The following is a 22,369-nucleotide window of genomic DNA, read 5'->3' as shown; positions in this document are numbered from 1 at the left end:
TGGAGGCTGTCAACTGTAATGGCGTCCTTACACCAAACAACTTTGACAAGATTTGGGAAAGATTCTTGAAAGATTATAGTCTTTTGAGTAGAGCTTGAATGGGGGGCATTAGTTAAAAGACTACAATCTTTCAAGAATCGAACCCAAATCTTGTCAAAGTTGTTAGGTGTAAGGTGGCCAAAAGCTGACAAAAAGACAGATGCAGAAAGACTTTTTTACCCTATGCAATAACATTTTATAATTAGTAGGAGAAAAATAATCTGTGTTGTCTTAGTCTACAGTATGTCTTTATCTTTAATAAAATATAGGGTTTACTTGATTTGCAACCATTGTTTTCTGATTTTATTTATATTTTACAGTGTCCCAACTTCTTTGGAAACAGGGTTGTATGTGAAGTTTTCCCTGAATAAACAACGATGATGATCTTAAATCTTCTTACTGTGCATTAGATCATACTAGCCTCCTCTGCCTTTCCCATTTGTTTCCATCCATTATTGGGATCAACCCTCAGCTCTTCCTGTGCTGCCTACACTCTGAACTGACTTATTCACAAGAGATGTGAACAGTTTCCCAGTTAATGTGCGTAAGCAATAATTGTACTAGCCAATCACATCATGTAAGGGTGAGATTTGTTTTAAATGTGACACAGGAGTGCGTTTCTAATTCTCCTCCATGTGTGTCCTATTCGTCCAGATGTGTTTGTATCGGTATAAAGTTAATCATGTGAGAGATCTTGATTCTAGACAGATCTAGAATTGTACAACTTTATCTGTAGACCAATCAGTAGGTGCTGAAAAGAAAGAGTAGAGTCATCTGTTTTTCTTTCTTTATTTATAAAAAGAATTGATGTGCTAGTTAATGCTCACAGAAAAACAGGAACGTGACAAACCTTTTCAGGACGGAAACAGATCCATCAAAACTGAGGTGGATTTTTATATCTGTAATCAAACTGAAAAAAAAAAAAAATTATAGGTAGCGTGTAGCCTATTGTAAGTATGTTTGCACTAATGCAAGTTACTCATATAGCTTAACTTATATTTCAGATTTGACCTAAGTTGTGTGTTCTCAATGAATGGTAGTGAATTTGTGTATGTGTCAGTGGGAACGATTGTACTTTCCTCTTAATCCTCTACGCAGTGCAGAGTAATTCCCTGTAGTGTGTGTGTGTGTGTGTGTGTGTGTGTGTTTCTATTTGCATCAGCCAGTGTTTTGTAAAGCCAGCCGGTCTTCTTTGCTGGCTTTAACTAAAATTAAATTTCAGCAGTACTGTTTATATATTGATCTCTCTCTCTCTCTCACACACACACACACACGCGCGCACACGCACACACGACGCACACACACACACGCACACTCATGCTCTCAACCCACAAACAGTGCAAACAATGTGTAAAAAAAGACAAAGATACATGTTCAAAGCAATAGCAGCATTTAAATTAATTGTGCATGTCAGTGTACTGTATTGTCTATGTGCCTGTGTGAGTGTGTGTGATGTTATTGTGTATGGGCTTGGTGTGACTGGATGGTCTGGGTAAGTTTCACAGCATCTTCCTAGAGCACATTTTTAGTCTTATATAAAAATATATAAAAAAACACAAACGCAAAGACGACAAAAACAAAAACCTGCTTTGCAGCTCCTTCCAGGCAGCTCACACCACTGAAAAACAGAACACACACACACACAGACACACACACACAGAGACACACACAGGCAGGCAGGGTTACTAATGGCAGGTCATTTCTCAGGTTGTTTGTAAGTGAATATCAGTGGCAACTTCATCTCACCTGTACCTTCACTCCCTACTCTTTCCACCACACTCCTCTCTTCTCTTCCCTCTCTCTTCTCCTCCTTCTCCTCCCTCTGCACTCGCCCGATCTCCTCCTGCTGGCGTTCCTGCTGGAGTATGTTGATGTAGTCGGGAGAGAGGTCCTCCTCACCACTCAGGTACACGCTCTTGAACTTGTGGTAGAGCATCGAGGCTTTTTGCATGATCACCTCGCTCTCGTTGAACTTGCGGATCTGTCACAAACAAACACAACAAATGTCAGAGCACAGATACATACCACCAGCATAGAGAACTGAGATGCCACAAACTAGGCCAGTGTTAAAGGGGTGGGACAATCATTTCACAATATTTGTCAACAGTTAAAGGTGTAACAGTACACAATTCGGTTCAGTGTGTGGATTAACTGCGTATGCTAATGGCTTGGTTGTCAGAACATGTTTGTTTCCCCCATCATAGATCCCAGGTTAAGTATGAACACCAGATTTTGTTGGTACTGAACGGGCAGGTACTGGGATTGCAACGTGCAATTCTCTGAATATGACATTAAATGTATGGGATTAGAAATCACGGACATGGACTTCATCTTTAATATCTAGAGATCCCAAAAACAGACAAAATGTTTTATTCCAGTTCATCCACAGTCACAACACTAGGCTGTTATGGCTTATGTGGGATTATGCAATTATGTTGATAAAGTGATAGTTTTCCACATATTTCAAAGAAATTACCAATTCAGACAGGAAACTCGAAGCAACACAGTTCATTTGTTTTGGTGAGAACTAATCAGCACTAGCCCCAAATGTTTGTTTAAATTTCCATTGTCTGCAGATAGCTCCTGTGCTATGTGCCATGACCACAATTTCTTGCCCCCTTCCCCTCCCATGCCTTCACCCAGATCTGTTTGGGGTAGGGTGGTCTTACACTCTTTTATTTCAATGTCTGTTCATTTTGTTGCATTCTTCATGGAGCAGCAGCAATTATGCAGCATCACCACTAGGTTGTCTGAACTATACAAAAGTAGGCAAGTTTCACCTTTCTGCATTAAATGAATGGTATTGAATATTGGAGCAGATAATGATAAACTGACACCAGTAGCAGAGCTACTGAGATACTATTGCGCCACATTATATGTACATGATAAGAGCACTGACCAACTCATGCATCCTTAGCAGGGACAACAGACTAGCCTAGTCCATCGGTCTGGGAGTCCTACAAACAATCTCAACACCCAAGGCAAATTCTTTCAATTTTTTTTGTTTGTTATCAAAAGTCAGCGTACATCCATAGTTTCTTTAAAACAAAATGGTTAAATTACACATAACTTTAGAAAGTTCAGTAAACAGAAATTTACATTTAGGGTCTACAAATCAGCACAAATCCCCCTGCCCAATCAACCATGAGCTCCAGTCCTGACTGCCACCATAACAGGACCAAACTGCATCTGACCACAAACTGCTCTTTAACTAGACTGACTGAGAGGTGTCCTGTCATTGTGCAAATGGGGGCAGTCAAGGAAGCGTAATGATTAGTAGCTGAATCCAGGTGTGTTTAATGAGACGGTCTTTATGCAAAGTTCAGCACTCCAACCATACAGGCTGCAATTACAGACAGTTTACTGTCTAGTGAAAGATCCATTGTCCCCAGACAACTTATGAACAGTACATTGATGTTCCAATGAGTAGTTTTGCATGAAGTGAAATTAAGCAATACTGCTCACACATGGCGTATTCTATCAGGTTACTTATAATTTGAACTCGTTCCAATTTGTTCTTGAAGATAAGACGCTCCTCTGAGAAACTGCCTGTGGGTTTATATTTCACTTGGCATGTACAATCCCTGTTGTGCTACTGTAAGTCTACCTTGTGGCTGTGGCCTACAAAACCATCAGCTAGTGTATTTGCAATATCTGAAGAAGATGGATAGATTACCGGTACTTTATTCATCACAAAAGGAAATTATGATCTTATAGCAGCAATTAATAATATTAACATGTATCACACATATACATACAAGTCAACAATAAATACATTTAGGATATGAAACCTCTGTGCAGATGATTATCCTCTCCCACTGAACAAACTTAAGAGGTAACATGGTATAGTAGGGTTGGGATAAACGATTATTTTTTAAAAGATTAATCTAGCGATTTTTTTTTTTCGATGCATCGATTAATCTAACGATTCATTTTTTCAGTCCGATTCGATTTCGATTCGATTATCGATTATCTCCTCATTAATTGGCTAATAGCAACTTATACATGTTTATTTACATATCTGAATGAATTAAACATGAATTCTTTAACATTGCAATATATGTTTATTGCTCTTAAGATTCCAAAATAAAAGACTATACAAGTGCAAAGTAATGCATTCTTACTCAGAGGTAGCGTTCAATAAAGTTCAGTAGTGTATAGGTTTAATTGACGTCTTGTAAAAGACGTCTTGCAATTAACATTAACACAGTTAAAAGGCTGCTGATGTGTTTATGCAATTCATAACGTAGTTAGTTCAAATAACGGTTCGTACTTCCTTGGGACATGCACTTTTGAGTCTTGGAAAACACCTTTCAATTTACATCGGGAGTCAATAAAATGAGCCCTGCATGAGTAACGAAATACAAGCAGCTGTAAGTAAGCATGCTAAACTTGACACCCAAACAGTATTCTAACATTAGCTTTGAGATACTGCTTGATTGCATACTGTAACTTAACTTAGTACATTGAGGAGACTAAACTATGTTGTGATAAGACCTTAGCAGAGTTTACTTTAACTTTAATGCAGCAGTTTTGAACAAATTTGCGCTGCATGGTCACGATGCTAAGCGGATTTAATAGCAATTTAGCCCACTGTGTTCTATGCAGTGCTTCTATGTTCAATTTGATCTCAGTTTTACCTTTCCCTTATCTAGAGGACATTAATTCATAATTCCATACTGTTCAGGACTTTCCAGACCTGTACAAACATGATGCATTTGTATAGGACAGCATTGAGAGCCTATTACTACTACTGGCAATTATGAGGAATTCAGCAAGATCCTCTAGCATAATCTAATTAAACTCAGCATACCAAGTATGCTTTTGTCTGGGCCACAAGGGATATCTTACACTACAACTTTGCAAAATAAGTGGAAATACAAAGGTTGGTTTGTAACGTGGTTGCATTTCGGTACTCATGTGATCTTTAACATCAGTGTGTGTGACCAACTTATTTTCATAACCACAGATATTACTTGTAGCATTAAACATCCACAATTCATGTTTCAATTGTGCTTCTATACCAAATGGTCTAATAATAACACATGAATATTGCATTTATACCAGCATAACCGTATTACTACTGGTCTACTAGTGTGTGACTGACTATATTGATATAACACTGACTTTGTATGCATATGATCATGAGTATGTATGAGAGACAGAAAGAGTGTGTGTGTGTGTGTATGTGTGTTTATCCTACCCTGCTAAGTGTTTCAATGAGCTCTTTGTGCTTCTGCAGATGCTGGGAGGACACAGGTACTCTTCCCAGCTCATCTAATGCCAGTACACACTTCCCCACATCCTGAGAAGGAGAGAGAGAGATGGAATATTAGAAAAGGCAAAGAGATCAGTCTCGTGGCTGCACCAAAACCGAAAGGAATTTTCACCAGATAGCTCCGTTTCGTAAGGATGAATGATTGGGATAGTTATGTAGGTGATTGCATCTGCATACAAAATAAATATCAAAATAATTTGAAAGACCATGATATTGTGCAGTGTAGCCCTGTCATGTGAGGTGATTAGGCCAAAACTTAAATGTGACTTACTGGGTTTCCAACAGTCAAGGAGATGCGGATCTCTCCAAGGAGCCTGTGCAGTCTGGAATCTGTGACGGAGTCTGTGACTGTAGAACAAACACTGTTAAGCGCGTGCGCACACACACACACACACACAGAGGAATGAAAACAATGACTCACCAATTTTGATGCCTACTTTCCGCTCTTCTTTTCTTTCTTTCTTCAGTATTATAGCCTCATTCCTGAGACAGAAACAGACTTGCATTAATCCTGGGGTTTATATTTAAATTTGTGTGTGTGTGTGTGTGTGTGTGTGGTCACTCACAGCTTCACACTGGGAGGGTCTCTCTTGCCCTCAATCTCCTGCACACTTCCATTCTTTTGCTCCTTCAGAATCTCAATCTTCTCCTCTTTCTGAACTTCCTTGACCGCTGTTGGTACCTCCTTCTTGTTCCGAAGTTCCCTCTTCTCATCTTTTGCTACCTCTGTTTCTCCTGTTGGCATGTCTTTCTTGTTCTCCTTCCGAAGTTCCAACTTTTCTTCTTTGGGAACTTCCTTGACCTCTGTTGGTGCCTGCTTCTTGTCCTCCTTATGAACTTCCTTTTGTTCCGTTGGTACGTCCTTCCTACTCTCCTTCTGAAGCACCCTCTTCTCCTCTTTTGGAACTTCCTTGACCTCTGTTGGTGCCTGCTTCTTGTCCTCCTTATGAACTTCCTTTTGTTCCGTTGGTACGTCCTTCCTACTCTCCTTCTGAAGCACCCTCTTCTCCTCTTTTGGAATCTCCTTGACCTCTGTTGGTGCTTGTTTCTTGTCATCCTTCCGAAGTTCCCTCTTCTCTTCTGGAACCTCCTTAACCTCTGTTGGTGTCTGCTTCTTGTCTTCCTTCCGAAGTTCTTTCTTCTCTTTTGAAACCTCGGTTGGTGTCTGCTTCTTGTCTTCCTTCCAAAGTTCTCTCTTCTCTTTTGGAACCTCCTTGACCACTGTTGGTGTCTGCTTCTTGTATTCCTTCCGAACCTCCTTTTGTTCGGTTGGTACCTCCTTGTTATCATTACAAAGCTCCCTCCTCTCCTCTTTTGGAACCTCCTTGACCTCTACTAGTGCCTTCTTCTTGTTATCATTACGAAGCTCCCTCCTATCCTCTTTTGGAACATCCTTGACCTCTACTAGTGCCTCCTTCTTGTTGTCCTTACGAAGCTCCCTCCTATCCTCTTTTGGAACCTCCTTGACCTCTACTAGCGCCTCCTTCTTGTTGTCCTTACGAAGCTCCCTCCTATCCTCTGTTGGAACCTCCTTGACCTCTACTAGTGCCTCCTTCTTGTTGTCCTTACGAAGCTCCCTCCTATCCTCTTTTGGAACCTCCTTGACCTCTACTAGCGCCTCCTTCTTGTTGTCCTTATGAAGCTCCCTCCTCTCCTCTGTTGGAACCTCCTTGACCTCTACTAGTGCCTCCTTCTTGTTGTCCTTACGAAGCACCCTCTTCTCCTCTTTTGGAACCTCCATTGGTGATTGCTTTTTGTCATCCTTATGAAGCTCTTTTTTGTCTTTTGGAACCTCCTTTACTTCCGTTGGCACCTCAGTCTTGTTCTCCCTCCGAAGTGCTCTCTTCTCCTCTTTGGGAACCTCCTTGACCTCTGCTGGTGTCTGCTTCTTATCCTCCGTTCGAACCTCCTTTTCTTCCATTGGCACCTCAGTCTTATTCTCCTTCTGAAGTTCTCTCTTCTGCTCTTTTGGAACCTCTTTGATCTCCATTGCCACCTCAGTCTTGTTCTCCTTCCGAAGCTCCCTCTTCTCTTTTGGTATGTCCTTGACCTCTGTTGGCACCTGCTTATCACACTCCTTCTTTTCCTCCTTCTGTGTCCCCTTCTCCTTTTCCCTCTGTCCTCTCCTGACTTCTCTGCTCTGCACGAGATCCTGCAAAGATTTCAGCACGGCAGAAACGCTGTTCTTCTGGAAGAACAGAAGGAGGGATAGAAGGAATCAAAAGGAATCAAAAGAAATAAAGTGTATTATTTGATTGTGCATGCTGCCCGTAGGATTCCACTGTATAGCCATTTTGTGCCTGCCCATCATAAAAAATCTCTCTCTCTCTCAGAAATGACAGATGGATCACAAATGTTTCTGGGAGCTTTTTAAGTCATGCACACACACACATAAAACAGGTGGAAACACCAGTGCCCTTACCTCCTGCTTTGGGGAGCTCTCACCTACTCCCTCACTATTTTTCTTCTGCTTGGGCTCTGGTTCCTCCTCTCCTCCCTCCTCCTTCTCTCCTCTCCTCCTCTTCCTGCCATCCCTCTCCTGAGACTCATCTGTGGAGAGGACAGATAGGATTAGTGTTCTTCTGCACGTGTGTGTGTGTGTGTGTGTCTCATTACAAGACACACACACAGACAGGAGACAATATAGGAGACAACACAAGCCATGGTTGGATGGACTGTAGTGCTAAATATGGCAGGCCTGTGACAAGCAGACCAGTCCAGCTTTACAAAGAGGTAATCACATTGTCCTTAATGATGTCAATTGTAAGAAACAGTGTTGTGAAATATGATGTTCAGGGCTGTCAAAATAACTGATTAATTTCGATTCATTCATTTGAGAAAAAATAACTGATTAAAAAAAAATAACGCAGATTAATCGATTCCGTATGACCCCGAGCCGTTGTAGTCAGTAACCATTAGACTGTAAAATGAAGGAGAGAGAACAAAATGGGCTGCCTAGTTCATTGATTGGAACATTTACTTTTAAAAACAGCCTGATGGTGTTGATAAAAATAAAGTGTTGATTAAAATAAAGTCCTCTGCAATGTCTGCAGGAAGGAATTTGCATGTCACCGGAGTTTATCAACTCTAAAGTCGCACATCAATGCAAATAAATAGTGTTGACATTGAGGGGAGTGTATTTTCATTATGTCCCCTAGGTTATATCTGTGGCCTGAAATACCTTGTATGTGAAAAACAACTTCTTCCCGAAGCACTTTTGAATTTATTTCCTCAGCATATTAGGTCGTATCATAAATTATTATGGCCATTATTAAAATAATAATAAAATAGTTTTTGAACTTTAATGTCACTAATGCTGATTATTCAATGATTCATTTGAATTTAAATATTTAAACAGCAGAAATTATATATGCGATTTAGTTAGATTAATTAATCACAGAGTATGTAATTTTTAATCGATTGACAGCCCTAATGATGTTTTTTGGGGTGCAAACCAAGCAAAAAGCAAAAATGTTTTTTGACCAGTAAAAGTTGATATTTACAGATATTTGTAATATCTGAAATATAAAGATATTTACATATATATATTTTTTGGTCACATTATAATCTCAATTTGTGGTAAAATTTCTCAATATGTTTTAGTGCAAGCAACTATGGAATTGGAGCTCTCTCCCCATTGATTCAGAGTTTTGCATGACAGAACTATCTACCTGGAGGCCTTTACCAAAATTTCTGATGGACAGCACCATTGTTTGCATGTGTTTGTCTGTGGATAACATGTGCAGAATTCATTACTTGCATGTGTGTGAGAATGTGTGGTGTGTGTCTTACCTGCAGCACTGGCTTCAGTGCTCTTCTGAGGAACCTGAGACTGTGCATCCACTTCAGCCTGGGCTTTCTGCGAGTGGGCAACTTCCTGAGATGGTGTGACCTCCTGGAGGGGTGTGTCTTCCAGCGAGAGTGTTGTCTGTGGAACGGGTGTGGCTTTTGGAGAAGGTCTGGCCTCTTGGCGCGCCACGTCTCCCTGAGAGGGTGTGTCTTTCTGTGGCAAGGCGGCTTCCTGAGGAGGTTTGAGCTGAGCTTGTGTTTGAGAGGTGGACTTAGGGGGTGTGGCAGTTATTGTAGCTGGTGTGTCATTAGGGCGTGTATCTGTAACTTTTGTGGGAGTGGATTTCTGAAGCGTGGGTATAGTCTGGGTGGTGCCTGATTTCTCTGTTGGTGTGACTTTGGGTATACTTCGGGACCTCCGCTCAGAGAAAGCAACTTTCTCTGAGGGCGTGGCTTTAGCGGAGCGCAAGGACTTCTGAGAGGATGTGGCTTCTGGAGGTGATGCGGTTGCGTCGGCGGACACCGACCGCCGAGTGGTCGTGGCTTTCGGAGTGGCAGTGGTGCTCTGTCTAGGAGCCGCTGTCCTTGCAGGCGTTTTTTTCTCTGTGGTCACAGGTGGTGCTGCAGAAGGTGGCTTTCCAGCTGAGGCTTCTTCCCTTGCCATCTTGGCAGGAGATGGCGCGTCCGTCAAGGAGGCACTGGCGGCTGCCCTCTTCTGGGCTTTGCGCATCTGTTCCACCCTGCTCAGCAGTGACACTTTCTATGCCAGGAAACGAAAGAAAAAAAGAAGAAAAGATTACTTGAATCAACATCTGCACGGGAAAGATCAAAAGATGTGGGTTGTGTGTGTTGCTCAGCTGCCAAATCCTTAAGGGAAGCATGACACTGATCAAATTGGCAGTTATAGCGATAAGCTTCTTTGGCTTCATACACAACTTCCGTAAGACTTAGGTTTAGGCTCAATGTGGTAACTGGAAAGCCCAAATAGAGGCAGCCACTAAAACATAATATAGCTTACAAATATACATGCTTCCAATCATATATTATACCATGAATTTCCCCTTGGGGATCAATAAAGTATCTATCTATCTGATATGTGTAGACTATTATAATAATAGCACGCATTAACATATTTTTGAAAGATTTAAAATGTAAAGATGCTCAATATAGATGTCTCACTTTTGGTCCTTTCAGGCATATTCCTGGATCATGTTCAATCTCCCACATTCCCTCAGGGAATCCTCCTTTCTTGATTGGCTTGTTATATTTGTCCTTGTTCGGCCAATAGGGAACAATTTCATTGGGGAGCAGAAAGGTTCTGGAAGGCAAGGGAAGTGGTGTCAGAGGAATATGACCCCTTAGCAACAGATCATTTACTCACTCACTTGCCCACAGGGTTTGTTTATGTTAAACACACAAACACCTTCAGATAAATTCAAATTCACACCCACATCCAGAAACACACAGAACACAAACTTCCAGTTTCACTGATAAAGTTTGTATTTACCAAAACACAAATTCAGCTCCAAGGCCATGCTTCCAAATACCATTTGAAGCACATGACCAAGCATGCATACAAGTACACACACACACACACAAAATACAGAATGCTCACTCACGTCTGGTGCGTGCCATAGAAGAATATGGGTACTTTATTCTTAGGTCCCTTGCCTTCCCCAATCTGTAGAAATATGAGAATTGATCAAGCACTGCATGCAAACATAGCTTTGGCTTAAGACTTAAGTAGAAACTGTAACAGAATTCATCCGCACAACAGGATTTTCATAGCAACAAACATACCCTGGCAGGCCAGAAAGGATAACCCTTCATCTTAGCGAAGACGGGCTCCCCAGGTTGAAAACTGTGACTATTCTTCACAGCCTTCATGTTCGGGTTCTCAGGTAATATCCTAGTAAAAAATGGCGTATAGTAAATGCAAGTAACAAGCCTATTGCGTTTAAAAAGTTATATGGCAATTGTAACACTGGTAACTTGATAGCATAAAATGTGTCACTTATGTCCTTCGACTAGCAAAACATACGGGCGTGTTCGCCATGCACACACAAAAAAACAGCAACAGCATTTTCACAACAAATGTTCAGCACAGCTAGCTAACGGCTAACTGCTACAATGGTCTTGATTTAAAACGTATACTTCACCACTCAAGAGTTGAGTATATTTCTACAAGACGAAAACCTCAGTTTAATAGTTTTGCATGCCATCACTGGTATGAACACGTAATCCAAACGAATGCCCTTTCTATTAAACACAAGCTACAATATGTTGCTACATTGTAGCGGAGGCGGGTCTGCAGCTGACTTGCAGACAGCTGAGCAGGATTATTCTGACTTCTGATGACTTCACATAAACACTCGCATGTACGCCTTAGACAAAATACAAATAGAGACATAGATACCGTCAGTGTGTCAAAACGAACGAAAGCACGACTTTAAACCTCGCTAAGCAAGCCGATCCGCCACGACCAGCAGCTTCTGCCAACGTGCAATTCAGCTCGCACAAGTCCCGTTTAGCGCATCCATAGAGCGTAGCCTACCGTCCAACAAGAGGCTCGGTGGAACCGGAGGTGGAGCCTTTGGAAAGCTCAAGACACTCAGGACAAGCTTTATAAATCCCAGGAGTATGTTATAGGCACTATTCTATTTTATAGAATCTGAAAACGTGTTGTTACACGCAACACAAACTCACACCAGAATCTAACTTCAAAAACAAAGAGAAGCGTGACGTATCATACGGGTCAAATTTAAAGTGTACGTGACATGAGCATCAGCTTCTAGGAAATTAAGCTATATTTTCATAAAGAGCGTTTTAATGACATTAAGAAAGCTGGTGGGCAACTAATGCAATAGCCTATCAGTAACATGATTTATTTGAGGGTCCAAAACATAAAGAACTCGTAAGGGAGGGTTCTGTCGAGAGAAAGGGTGCTTTTCCTAAGCCAAATGTATGATGCAGTGCAGTAGTAGGGGTAACGACCAGATTCCCTTTCAATTTAGACTTTGAATTTAGAGTGACAAATGGTAGTTTACATGTAGCCATACTAGTGTAAAACTGCGTAAACAAAGTAAAAGTAAAAAAAATCATTTTTCGCCACTCTATGCATGTCTTAGATTCTAAACTCTTTGTTGAATCTTGTGTACATGTGTGTCCCTTTAAACACGTCCAATCTGTTGACCAATTACGCGATCTCCTGTTCAGAGGAAGTGACGACAAAACATATACAGAAGAAAACGACCATGGCGTCAGATTCAAACGGATTCTCAAACAATTTAACTTGAAACAGGTAGATTCTAGCATTTTCGAATATACTGTTTTACTGAACTCTGTGGTAACACTAAACTCGTGCAACATGAAATAGACGTCCAAATGTTGTATTTAAATATGTTTTCCGCGTTAGCTAGAAGTAACGTTAATGTTACGCTCAATATCTAAACACACCACAGAGCTTAGCAACACTGGCGTTATCGTTAAGGTGGTAGTTGCTTAATGTCGATGCAACGTTATACTCTGAGTACTGAAGTGAATTGTTGTTCAGTTAAATAAAAAATAAAAACACTCAATCTAAAAAACCGAGTTGCCTATTGAATGATATTGAACGCAACGTTAACGTTTAAAAAGTCAGACAGACAACGACCACTTCACTTACACTTCTTCATCGATTCACTTAGCAGCCAACGTTACATCCTAATGGAAGTCAGTTGAGGATCGGCAATGTGTAACGTTAATACCAAAGATTGTCTAGTTATCTAGCTTTATCAACCGCCTCTATTAATACCGTTAGTTATGTTTTTAAAAAAACCTTTGACTGGAAGATGGAATATTATGGACGATAACACTAACGTCATGTCACATTTCGATAACGTTACGGAAGATATTTGTTCTACTAACTAGCAGCTAACGTTAGTTATCGTAAGATTCCTTCAAGGTAACAGGGTCCGAGATTTGGGCAGTAACGTTTATCATGATCGCACTCACTGCGTGTTTGTAAGACTTAGCAGTCATAGCTTTACTTCGTCAATACTCAGTGTTATCCTTATCAATGTCGTTTAAAAAAGAATGGCAAAATTTGTATGTACAGAATCCGTTGTAGTCAGTTCAAGGTCAAGCGTCACACAAATGCCAGTGATACGGTTACAAACTGCGAAACCCTTACATCTGACTGTGCGTGTGCTATTGGCGTTTTGTTCACAGTCACTTATTTCGTGTCTCCTGATTCCTCTCTGGGATTAAGAGGTTGTGGTCATGCCAGGCGAGGTCGGAGAGAAGGCTCAGGCAGGGGTCCGGGCCAAGCGCAGGGATCCAGGACATAAGGCTGGACTCCTGGCATCTCACCCACGGTCCTCTGCCCAGCTCAACTCCCAGGAGGAGATCGTCAGGTTTGGAAGTGCATTGATTGTTTTGCCGACTGAGTAGAGTGGTTGGTTAGCTACAGCACTGTTGCAAATAACGCAACAGGTATATTCAGCCAAATTTCTCATCTTAAATTATACTTTCATTTAGCTCATTACAGCATCAGTCATGCACCTTTGTGCTTACATTGGTCTACTTAACTAATCACCAACCAGCCAATATTTGGTGAGGTTGATTTCATAAAATGTAACATTACAGAGCAGCATCAGGGTCTTGTATGGCACCTATGTACCAGTTGTTGATAATTGACAATTATCATCATCACATCAGCACATCACACACACATGATATGAGCTAGAAGAGATAGGTTGTAATTAATGGTTATGGTGTGTTGCTTTTTTCCAAAGCAACTTACAGTATATGAACATTATAAATACATTTGAAAAAGCCTGCATTAATGGTACTTGACTTGATTTTCATTTTCTAGGCTAAAGGAGGTGATTGTGGAGTTGGAGTGTGAGCGTGCAAAAGTGCAAGAGTGTGACAGAAGCAAACAAGCATGTCAGAAAGAGGCCAGAGAGTCTGACCCCACTGACCTGAGATGGCGGATCAACCAGCTGGAGGGAGAGAAACTGGAGCTAGGCTCTAAACACAACCAGGAGGTAGGCTAATCAGCCCAGTCAAGAACCACACGAACCAGTCAGTGAAATAAACCCACCTGTACTGCAAGTCAGGAGAGAATCTGCAGAATCTATGAATTCTACATCTCTTGTATAATCTGAAGAACCTGTATATTGATATTGGCCGATATTGATGTAGGCTTTTTCCTCTCCCCGCCTTTGTTCTCTTCTGTTGTCCTCTCTCGGTCCCTAGGTCTCACAGCTGGAGGCTCAGGTTGCTAGGCTACGGGCACAGGTTGAGCGTGGGGAGGCTGTGCGTCAGACACTGGAGTATGACATCGCCGTGGCTACGAGAGACTCAAGCTCAGAGAGGAGCAAAGCAGAGGCCAGGTTGTCTGAATTGCAAAAAGAGAATCAAGAACTCAAAGGTATGTACATATGTGGGTTAATTTGCGTTTGTCACATGCATCCACAGAGTGAATTCAGTGTTTCCCCTAGAAATTTTTCCAGCAGCGTGCTATTACTTACGGGGTTGTTATGATTTTTTTTTTATTTTTTTTATATTTTATATATTTCTTTTGTGGACATTTTCAGCTTTCTTTTACATTATTGGTTAAAATGATAGAAGAAAAATTAAATGGCACAACCATTTAATGACCATTAATAATTAAAAGATTATTTACAATTTATTTAAATTTGTCTTAATGGCAAAGGCCACACCCAATCTCTTGAGCACTTAATTTTTCTGGGCTTTGAATTGAATTGAATTGTGGGGGGCCATTAATGCTGACACGCATTTAACGTGCCAGATGCTCTCCTTGTAGTCTAATTCTCAGTCCCAAAACAACAAACCACGATAAAAAAGTAAATACTCACTTTTTCTTCTACATCACTCCCACAGTTACCATACAACTCACTCACAATTAACTCAAAAAGACCTAGGCTACTTGATTGAAGTGCGACCGTTATTCTCACCAATCAAGATAACGCTGAAGTTATGAGAACATGTCTTTCTGATAAGAGAATATAGGCTCATATATGTCTAATGCCGTGAACGTTAGAAAAGGTCTGTTTGTGATAGCCTATTATAGCTAAGTGGACAGAATTTAGGCTATAATGTATATGCCAACATATGCTCATATTTCCTTTAACTATCAGACAGTTTAAACAGGCCTAGACTGTGTTAAGCCCTAGCTTTCCCATGCAAACATTACATATAGCCCTACGCTAGCGTTACAAGTCTAGGCTACAATTAACGTTAAGACCATACACCTTGTAGCACATTGGTTTACTCTATTGCATTACTTTACGTTTAATAATTTGTCGTTGAATGTTGATGGAGGCTCATCTTTGGGAAATCAGCTCTCTGGATAAAATTGTCAGCAGACAAGAGTTCTCAGAGTTGGACGATAGGGGTAAATCAATCAGCAGAAAGAACCGCGATCACAACAGTAGGCTAAATCGCATCGCAAACTTTTTCCCCATGTTAAATTCATTTTGGTAATCATGAATTGGTTTCTTTTATTTGATGTAGGCTAGGAGAGGAGGATGCATGTTTCACATTAGTGTCAATGTGTCAAAGCAGGCTTTGGATCAGAGGAATTGCTCAAGCTTAACATATGGCATAGGCTACAAAGCGAATTCACGCATACAAACAGCTTATTGATGAAATATAACTAATATCATTTTATTGTCACCAGGCCTATAAGTAGGCTATTTATTGTGTAACCTACAAGTGAACGATGACACCATGGGCTACACTGTGGCGGAGCAAGACCCCATCAGTCGGATAGCTAAACAATGTAACCGTTGTTCAGAGCGTTAGGCTAGCCATACGGGCTGCAGACTTGTCTTTGGGCTTGTAATCACCCTGACACATCATGCCGCATATATGTCCTGAATAATGAGAGGCTAAGTCGCGGATTTGATGCACTTAACTTAAGACTTTCAGAAAACAATTTCAAGATGACGTTGGCCATTGTTGGCACACAGTGTGTTAAGTGAATCTCATTGATATTATGTTGCAGCGCTGAAAATCCAGCGGCGCCTTGCCCGTAAATACATTGTAGGGGAAACACTGGAATTGTTAAATCCTCGCTTAGAATCTATCACACTTTTCTCCACATCTACAGTCCTCATGTTCTTCTGCATCCATTGTTTGCTCACTCACTCATTTATTTGTTGTGCTCAGTGCCGTAGTCACCATAGACATTGGGGGGGACGTGTCCAATATTCAGATATGACCAAAATGCCCAGAAAAATAAATAAAGACAACGCTATACTACAGGAAACCAACAAGCACCATCGTCTGAAATGTCATCAAACGTGAGTAACGCATATGAGTAACCTAGTGATGGTTCAAGAGAGAGTACACCCCTGAATGGTTTGTCCTGACGGTTTTGCGTTTTTCGTTAGTGGCGTGCGCTATCAAAGGCTTCCATTTACTGCACATACAGCGGTGCGGTAGGCCTGTCAACAATATCGCAAAAGCTACTGGTAGGCCTACAATTCTCAAAAAACTTGTTGGAAAGGTGTAGCACAGGCTAAGGCAAAATTCATTTTTGGACCCGATCAGACTCGAAGGGAATTTTGAAGCATTTTCCATACTGTAGCCTATTATTTTCTCGCAATGATGGCGAAAGTGAAACTTAGTGCCCTTTTAGTTTAAATGATGAATTTGTGCCCGTGTCAGTCATTTCTTTCACGTCTTTCAACATAAATAATGCATTCATATGCTAGTAGTAATGTCAGAAATTAACTTGTTTATAGGCCTTTTAGTAATGACTGTTGCATCTTGCATGTTACTGTACATTTCACTCAATCGCGCATCCATGCAGGCAAACATGTATGGCAACAGCACACAACTTAGGAAAGAACGTTTACAATGCTGGCAGTGATAGCTTACAGTTAATGTGAATCGTGGACAATAATTAAAGAAAGAAATCGCTCCATTCAAATAAATGCTGTAGTATTGTTTCTACATGGCACAAAACGTAATTTCTGTCAGAAACCAGGCTATAATGCATGGGGTAACGTGAGGTGAGTCAGACAGAAGAGGGTCCTGTCTTAATAGCCTATTCCTGAATCATGTCCCTTTTAAACTACATTAAAATTGTGTGTTTAGCCGCCAGTATAATAAAATCAAAACACAAATAAAAAATCGTATTAGGCTATAGGTCCAACCCTATGTAGCCTCTCTAAGCCTTAGTTTTTTAAAATACTCAGGTGTAAGTAATTAGTCAAAGAGCCATTGTATTCTGTGTAATATAGAGGTTAACAAAGATTTTAGAAAGAACTCTAGTTTATAATGTTATAATGTACAATACATTTTGGAGACAAATGGAGTCATAGCTACCTGTATTTTCCGGACTATAAATCACACTTTTTTTCATAGTTTGGCTGGTCCTGCGACTTATAGTCAGGTGCGACTTATATATAAAAAAAAATTTATAACTGAACATGTTTTTAAATGTTAATTTATATTAACTGACATGAACCCTACATGAAACATCACAGTCTACAGCCTCGAGAGAGCGCTCTCAAATGCACAAGTCCTGTGCACTTTCAGTCAGAGATTAGTGCTTGCTATGCCTGAAACACACGTGCATACTTAAATGCTCAAATTATGGCCGGGATTCTATTTATAGCCGGCCCTCAGATTCGGACAAATAAAAGCCAGTATAATTTTGCTTCAATTTAACTCATAAAAGAGCTCTTCTTAATAATTTATATTGTTGGTTGGTTTAATATTGTTGCCAATGAAAAGTCATCATCCTACACCATGAGTCTCCAACACGTTGCTCTCAAGCTACCAGTCGCACGCAGCCCCTTTGAGCTAGAGGCTGAAGCAATAACCTACATTTAAACACAATTGTTGCTGCCATGCATCAGCCTACGAATTTTATAAAAAAAAAGTAAATCATGCATAATTTAAAAAAATAACTAAATGTAGGCTATCTTAGACCTCTTTGGCTATATGGAATAAGGTTTCCTTTGCAGCACAGCACACGTTCCATGAATGAATGAAAGCGGATGCCTTATCTCGCAATAAGCAGATGGAAATCCAGACACTCTTTCAATCATGAAACTTAATGAACCATTGCCATTGATATAGGCCTATGCCGCTCCTATAACGAAAAGTATAGGCCTATGTCTCACAGTAAAACGCAAGAAATAAAGGCCTACACGCCATGGTCCAAATAAAGGTGCTGTGCTTTGCTTTGTGTTTGGGACTTTTTTTAGTATGCTCAATACGTAATAATTTATGCGCAATACCCGCAATCCCGCTGAAATGTAGGCCCTGGTTTTAAATGCGCATCTTTTTTTCTCTCGCTCCCTCGGAGGTGGCCAGCGAGCATTTGTTCTGTTGCTTGTGCCTAAATATCGTCCAAAATGCTTGATTGCATTGCATTCTTCACATTTTTAGCTAAATTTTCATGTACCACATCAGCATTTTTGTTCAGTGAATCTTTTGTAAATTGCTTTACAATAGCGTCGGGCCCTTGTCAGCAGCCTTCGGCTTGCCTCTTGCCACTATTCACTCCTTCATCTTCAACATTCCCTGTAGAATTCTCAATATTTTTGGCCTCTGTCTGACATAGTCTGTCTGTTCTTAGTCTTGGATTTTGTGAAATAAATTTCTAAATATCACCTGCTTGCTGCAGCTTCGGTCTGCACGTCCTTTTAAAACCGCATCTTTTTCTTTCTCAAGCATTTAATCTGCTGCCGGCTTGTAACTCCACATCATCCAAAATGCTTGATTGCATTGCATTCTCCACATTTTTAGCTAAATTTTCATGTACCACATCAGCATTTTTGTTCAGTGAATTTTTTGTAAATTGCTTTACAATTACCGTCGGGCCTATAGGCCTATTGCCTGGCTTGTCTCAGCTTCGGTCACGTCCTTTTAAAACAGTCTTTTTCTCTATCATGAGTATTTAATCTGCTGCCAGCTTGTGACTCCACATCACCCAAAATGTTCCCAAAAAATCTTGGCTGGGGGGACTTTTTGCATAATGTACCCAGGGGTTCATAATCCATCCATGCCCATGTCCGTCAAAAGTTTGGAATACCCTAATTGACTGAATTAACTAATGACTTGTTTGTGATTTTTAGTCAAATAATATTTCTCCATGGCAGGAAATGTAAAATTCTGTTTGGGGGTCCCCCAGACACCACCACAGATTTGGTCCCCCCCAATGTTGACATCATGACTACGGCCTTGGTTGTGCTTAGTCCTGGCTCTGTAAAGCCATACACTATTTCAGCCTATCCACTCCGTCTGGCATCTTTTGTCTTGTGTGTCACTGCCTTGGAGTGCTGTGGGTTACAGTATATAAATAAACTTACCCTACCTTACCTATCAACACTTTGCTTTCAGGAGCACTGAAGGAAGGGGTGTCATTTGATTGCCCCTTTGTTGTTGTTATTTTTCATTTTCATATTTGTGTGGCGGGCAGACTTGAATGTGGAACTCTGTCAGACGGCCCAGGACATGCAGAGGGCTCTGGAGATTAGCCGGCAGGCCCGGGAGGAGGACCAGCAGGGCCTCAGTGCGGAGCTCACCGAGAGGGACCAGCTGCTGCTCACGGCCCATGCAGAAAACGACCAGCTCATTGCAGACAAGAACAGACTGCAGGCAATTCTTCAGGTAGTAGTAGTAGTAGGCCTTTATTGTCACATGTGAAAACACATTTTTCCTTATTGTCACACTTTATTATCACAGTGAAATTAACTGTCAACCTGTCCATGCACAAACATACATACAATATGACAAGGGGGTAGACAGGACAGGAAGACAGGGCATTGAGGGAGAATACAGCATAACATGAGGGGAGGAGAAAAAAGCAACCCCCAGACTATGCTCCTATGGGGAGTACAGTGTGGGAACAGGAAAAATACACCTTAGCAACATAAGCACATAGTCAGTACACTTTACAACAACATGAGACACACAAAACTTGCAACCGGTAGGGAGTCCAGTGCAGGCAAGCAGCCATCCGGTCCTGCGGCGCTGGTCACAGACCCGCTTGTCAGACTGGGGGTACAAAGCAAACGGGTATGGGGGTATGTGGGTAGTGGGGGGTGACTGCATGTCTGTATATATGTTAGGAGTTCATAATGTGTAGGCCTGGAGAGTCGCTCTGCCTGGTATCACAATCTTAGTGCCTCAGTCCGCAGGATTGTCAAAGCGATAACACAGCAAGTTGCTATGGAGACAGCCTTGATCATGTCCCAGACAGAGTCCACAATCAGCAGGTGTCTGTAGGAAGTAGAGAAAGGAACGCAAGAGCGTCTCACTGCAGTGCTCTTCCGGGGGAGTTGTTTTTCCAGCAGTGGCCTTGGCCGAGGCCAGTGCTGGTTAAGGGGGGCCAAAAGCAGATAAGATTGTATTTGTTTGGTCTTGGGGCAGGTAGCCACATTCCAATTTACACGACTACCCTCTTAGTCCATTCTGGTCCAATTGCCGTTGTAAAGCAGTAAGCATTAGGGCTGGGATAAATGATTATTTTTTAAACGATTAATCTAGCGATTATTTTTTCGATGCATCGATTAATCTAACGATTCATTTTTTCAGTCCGATTCAATTTCGATTCGATTATCAATTATTTCCCCATTAATTCACTAATAGCAACTTGTATGTTTATTTACATATCTGAATGAAAAAACATGAATTCTTGAAAAAAAACATGAAAAACATGAAAACATTGCAATATATTGTATGTTTATTGCTCTTAAGATTCCAAAATAAAAGACTATACAAGTGCAAAGTAATGCATTCTTAGTCAGAGGTAGCATTCAATAAAGTTCAGTAGTATATGTCTAATTGAGTGGCTGTCATTTTAAGACGTTCGTGTGGGAATCCTTGCAATTAATATTAACACAGTTAAAAGGCTGCTGATGTGTGGATGAAATTCATAACGTAGTTAGTTCAAATAATGGTTCGTACTTCTCCTTTGGACAAGCACTTTTCCAATTACATTGGGATTTTGCAAACATTCAGAATCAATAAACTGAGCCCTGCATGAGTAACGAATACAAGCAGCTGCAAATAAGCATGCTAAACTTGACATCCAAACAGTATTCTAACGTTAGCTTTGAGATACTGCTTGGTTGCATACTGTAACTTAACTTAGTTTAGTCTCCTCAATGTACTATGTTGTGATAAGACCTTAGCAGAGTTTACTTTAACTTTAAAGCAGCAGTTTTGAACAAATTTGCGCAGCATGGTCACGATGCTAAGCGGATTTAATAAGCAATTTAGCCCACTGTGTTCTATGCAGTGCTTCTATGTGGCAACAACAATCCTTCAACAATCGTGAATATCTTGTTAAATGCACATGCAGGAGGAGCAGCGGGCTCGTTATGAGAGAGAGCGGGCGGGGCGAGGAAAGTCTGTGTGAGTAAAAAGTGAAGCTCAATGAAATTATTATAATAAATTATTTATAATAAATTATTATAATAAATCTTTAATTTAAATTGTAGGCCTACAACATAGAACATCAATGTGTGGTGGCCGGTTTTGATTTTGTGGTGCCCAGCCACAGATTAGTCAACGTATGGAAAACACTGAAGGTGTAAAATTAAAAATATTTAGCAGCACACGTTATGCTTGATGAATCGACGCTCATATTTTGAGCGTTGTCCCAGCCCTAGTAAGCATCTCCATGATGTTATCCAACCTAGTATCCATCAAATCCATCCTGGTATCCATCAAATGCTGGACGGTCCCAGTCTGGGTGCCGACAGCTCTGCCCACTGCTTCAATCATGAAGGGCAGCCTTATGGGACTTTGAACAGCTGTCACCGTTTTTTGAATTCCTCGATAAATCAGGGCAATGCCTAATCCAACCAGCATAAGACCTGTTATCATGGTTCCAAATAGGTAGGTATCTTCAATGTCCTCCACGGAAAGAGCTGCCAGGCACACGAGGTGAGTATGTGCGTGAGTGATTTAAGGAGTGAGCGAGAGCATCAAAAGACTGCAGCAGATAGAGACCCATAGTAACAGCCAAGTAGAACTAAACGTTTCTGACCTTACCGGCGTCCTAGACAACACCCTAATTTACCACCACCCCCCATCCCTCCCCCCAGAAAAAAAAAAAAAAAAAGTGGGGAAATAACATTTAAAAATGACTGTCATAAGCATGGAATAAATAACAGGAAATCTATCTCAAAAGATACACATCCTGGAGGATAAAGGATATTTTGGACCGGAATTGCCCCAAAACAATTAAGGGTGGGAACCAGAGACTTTATGGTGTTGACGGGTAGA

General features: G+C 40.9%; 2 protein-coding genes across 7 annotated transcripts; one reads left to right on the top strand and one right to left on the bottom strand.

The window, feature by feature from the left end:
* Positions 1–812: 812 nt before the first annotated feature.
* LOC125289494 (lens epithelium-derived growth factor-like) lies at positions 813–11,009 on the bottom strand. 3 transcript variants are annotated; one of them, XM_048236380.1, is made up of 12 exons: positions 10,907–11,009; positions 10,726–10,787; positions 10,286–10,424; positions 9,110–9,866; positions 7,740–7,867; positions 5,884–7,505; positions 5,739–5,800; positions 5,589–5,665; positions 5,243–5,344; positions 1,786–2,020; positions 1,624–1,657; positions 813–949 (listed from the first exon to the last, which is right to left on the bottom strand). In XM_048236380.1, exons 1-11 carry the CDS (start codon positions 10,991–10,993, stop codon positions 1,650–1,652), a joined length of 3,279 nt encoding a protein of 1,092 aa, XP_048092337.1. In that variant the 5' UTR covers positions 10,994–11,009; the 3' UTR covers positions 813–949; positions 1,624–1,649. The 3 variants fall into 3 exon arrangements, with proteins under 3 accessions (XP_048092337.1, XP_048092336.1, XP_048092338.1); XM_048236379.1 differs by having other exon boundaries at positions 813–1,657; XM_048236381.1 differs by having other exon boundaries at positions 813–1,657; positions 1,792–2,020.
* LOC125289498 (coiled-coil domain-containing protein 171-like) lies at positions 10,927–19,843 on the top strand. 4 transcript variants are annotated; one of them, XM_048236387.1, is made up of 5 exons: positions 10,927–11,007; positions 13,316–13,500; positions 13,962–14,136; positions 14,348–14,522; positions 19,554–19,839. In XM_048236387.1, the coding sequence occupies exons 2-5, from the start codon at positions 13,367–13,369 to the stop codon at positions 19,778–19,780; spliced, it is 711 nt and encodes a 236-aa protein (XP_048092344.1). In that variant the 5' UTR covers positions 10,927–11,007; positions 13,316–13,366; the 3' UTR covers positions 19,781–19,839. The 4 variants fall into 4 exon arrangements, with proteins under 4 accessions (XP_048092344.1, XP_048092342.1, XP_048092345.1 ...); XM_048236385.1 differs by having other exon boundaries at positions 10,938–11,007; positions 13,356–13,500; positions 19,554–19,843; XM_048236388.1 differs by lacking the exon at positions 10,927–11,007 and adding an exon at positions 12,324–12,407 and having other exon boundaries at positions 13,356–13,500.
* Positions 19,844–22,369: the final 2,526 nt, after the last annotated feature.

Source organism: Alosa alosa, chromosome 24 (genome assembly GCF_017589495.1).
Source record: "Alosa alosa isolate M-15738 ecotype Scorff River chromosome 24, AALO_Geno_1.1, whole genome shotgun sequence".
NCBI classification, from domain to species: Eukaryota; Metazoa; Chordata; class Actinopteri; order Clupeiformes; family Clupeidae; genus Alosa; species Alosa alosa.
The sequence above is the reverse complement of the archived record's forward strand: the minus strand, read 5'-3'. Positions and strand labels throughout refer to the sequence as shown.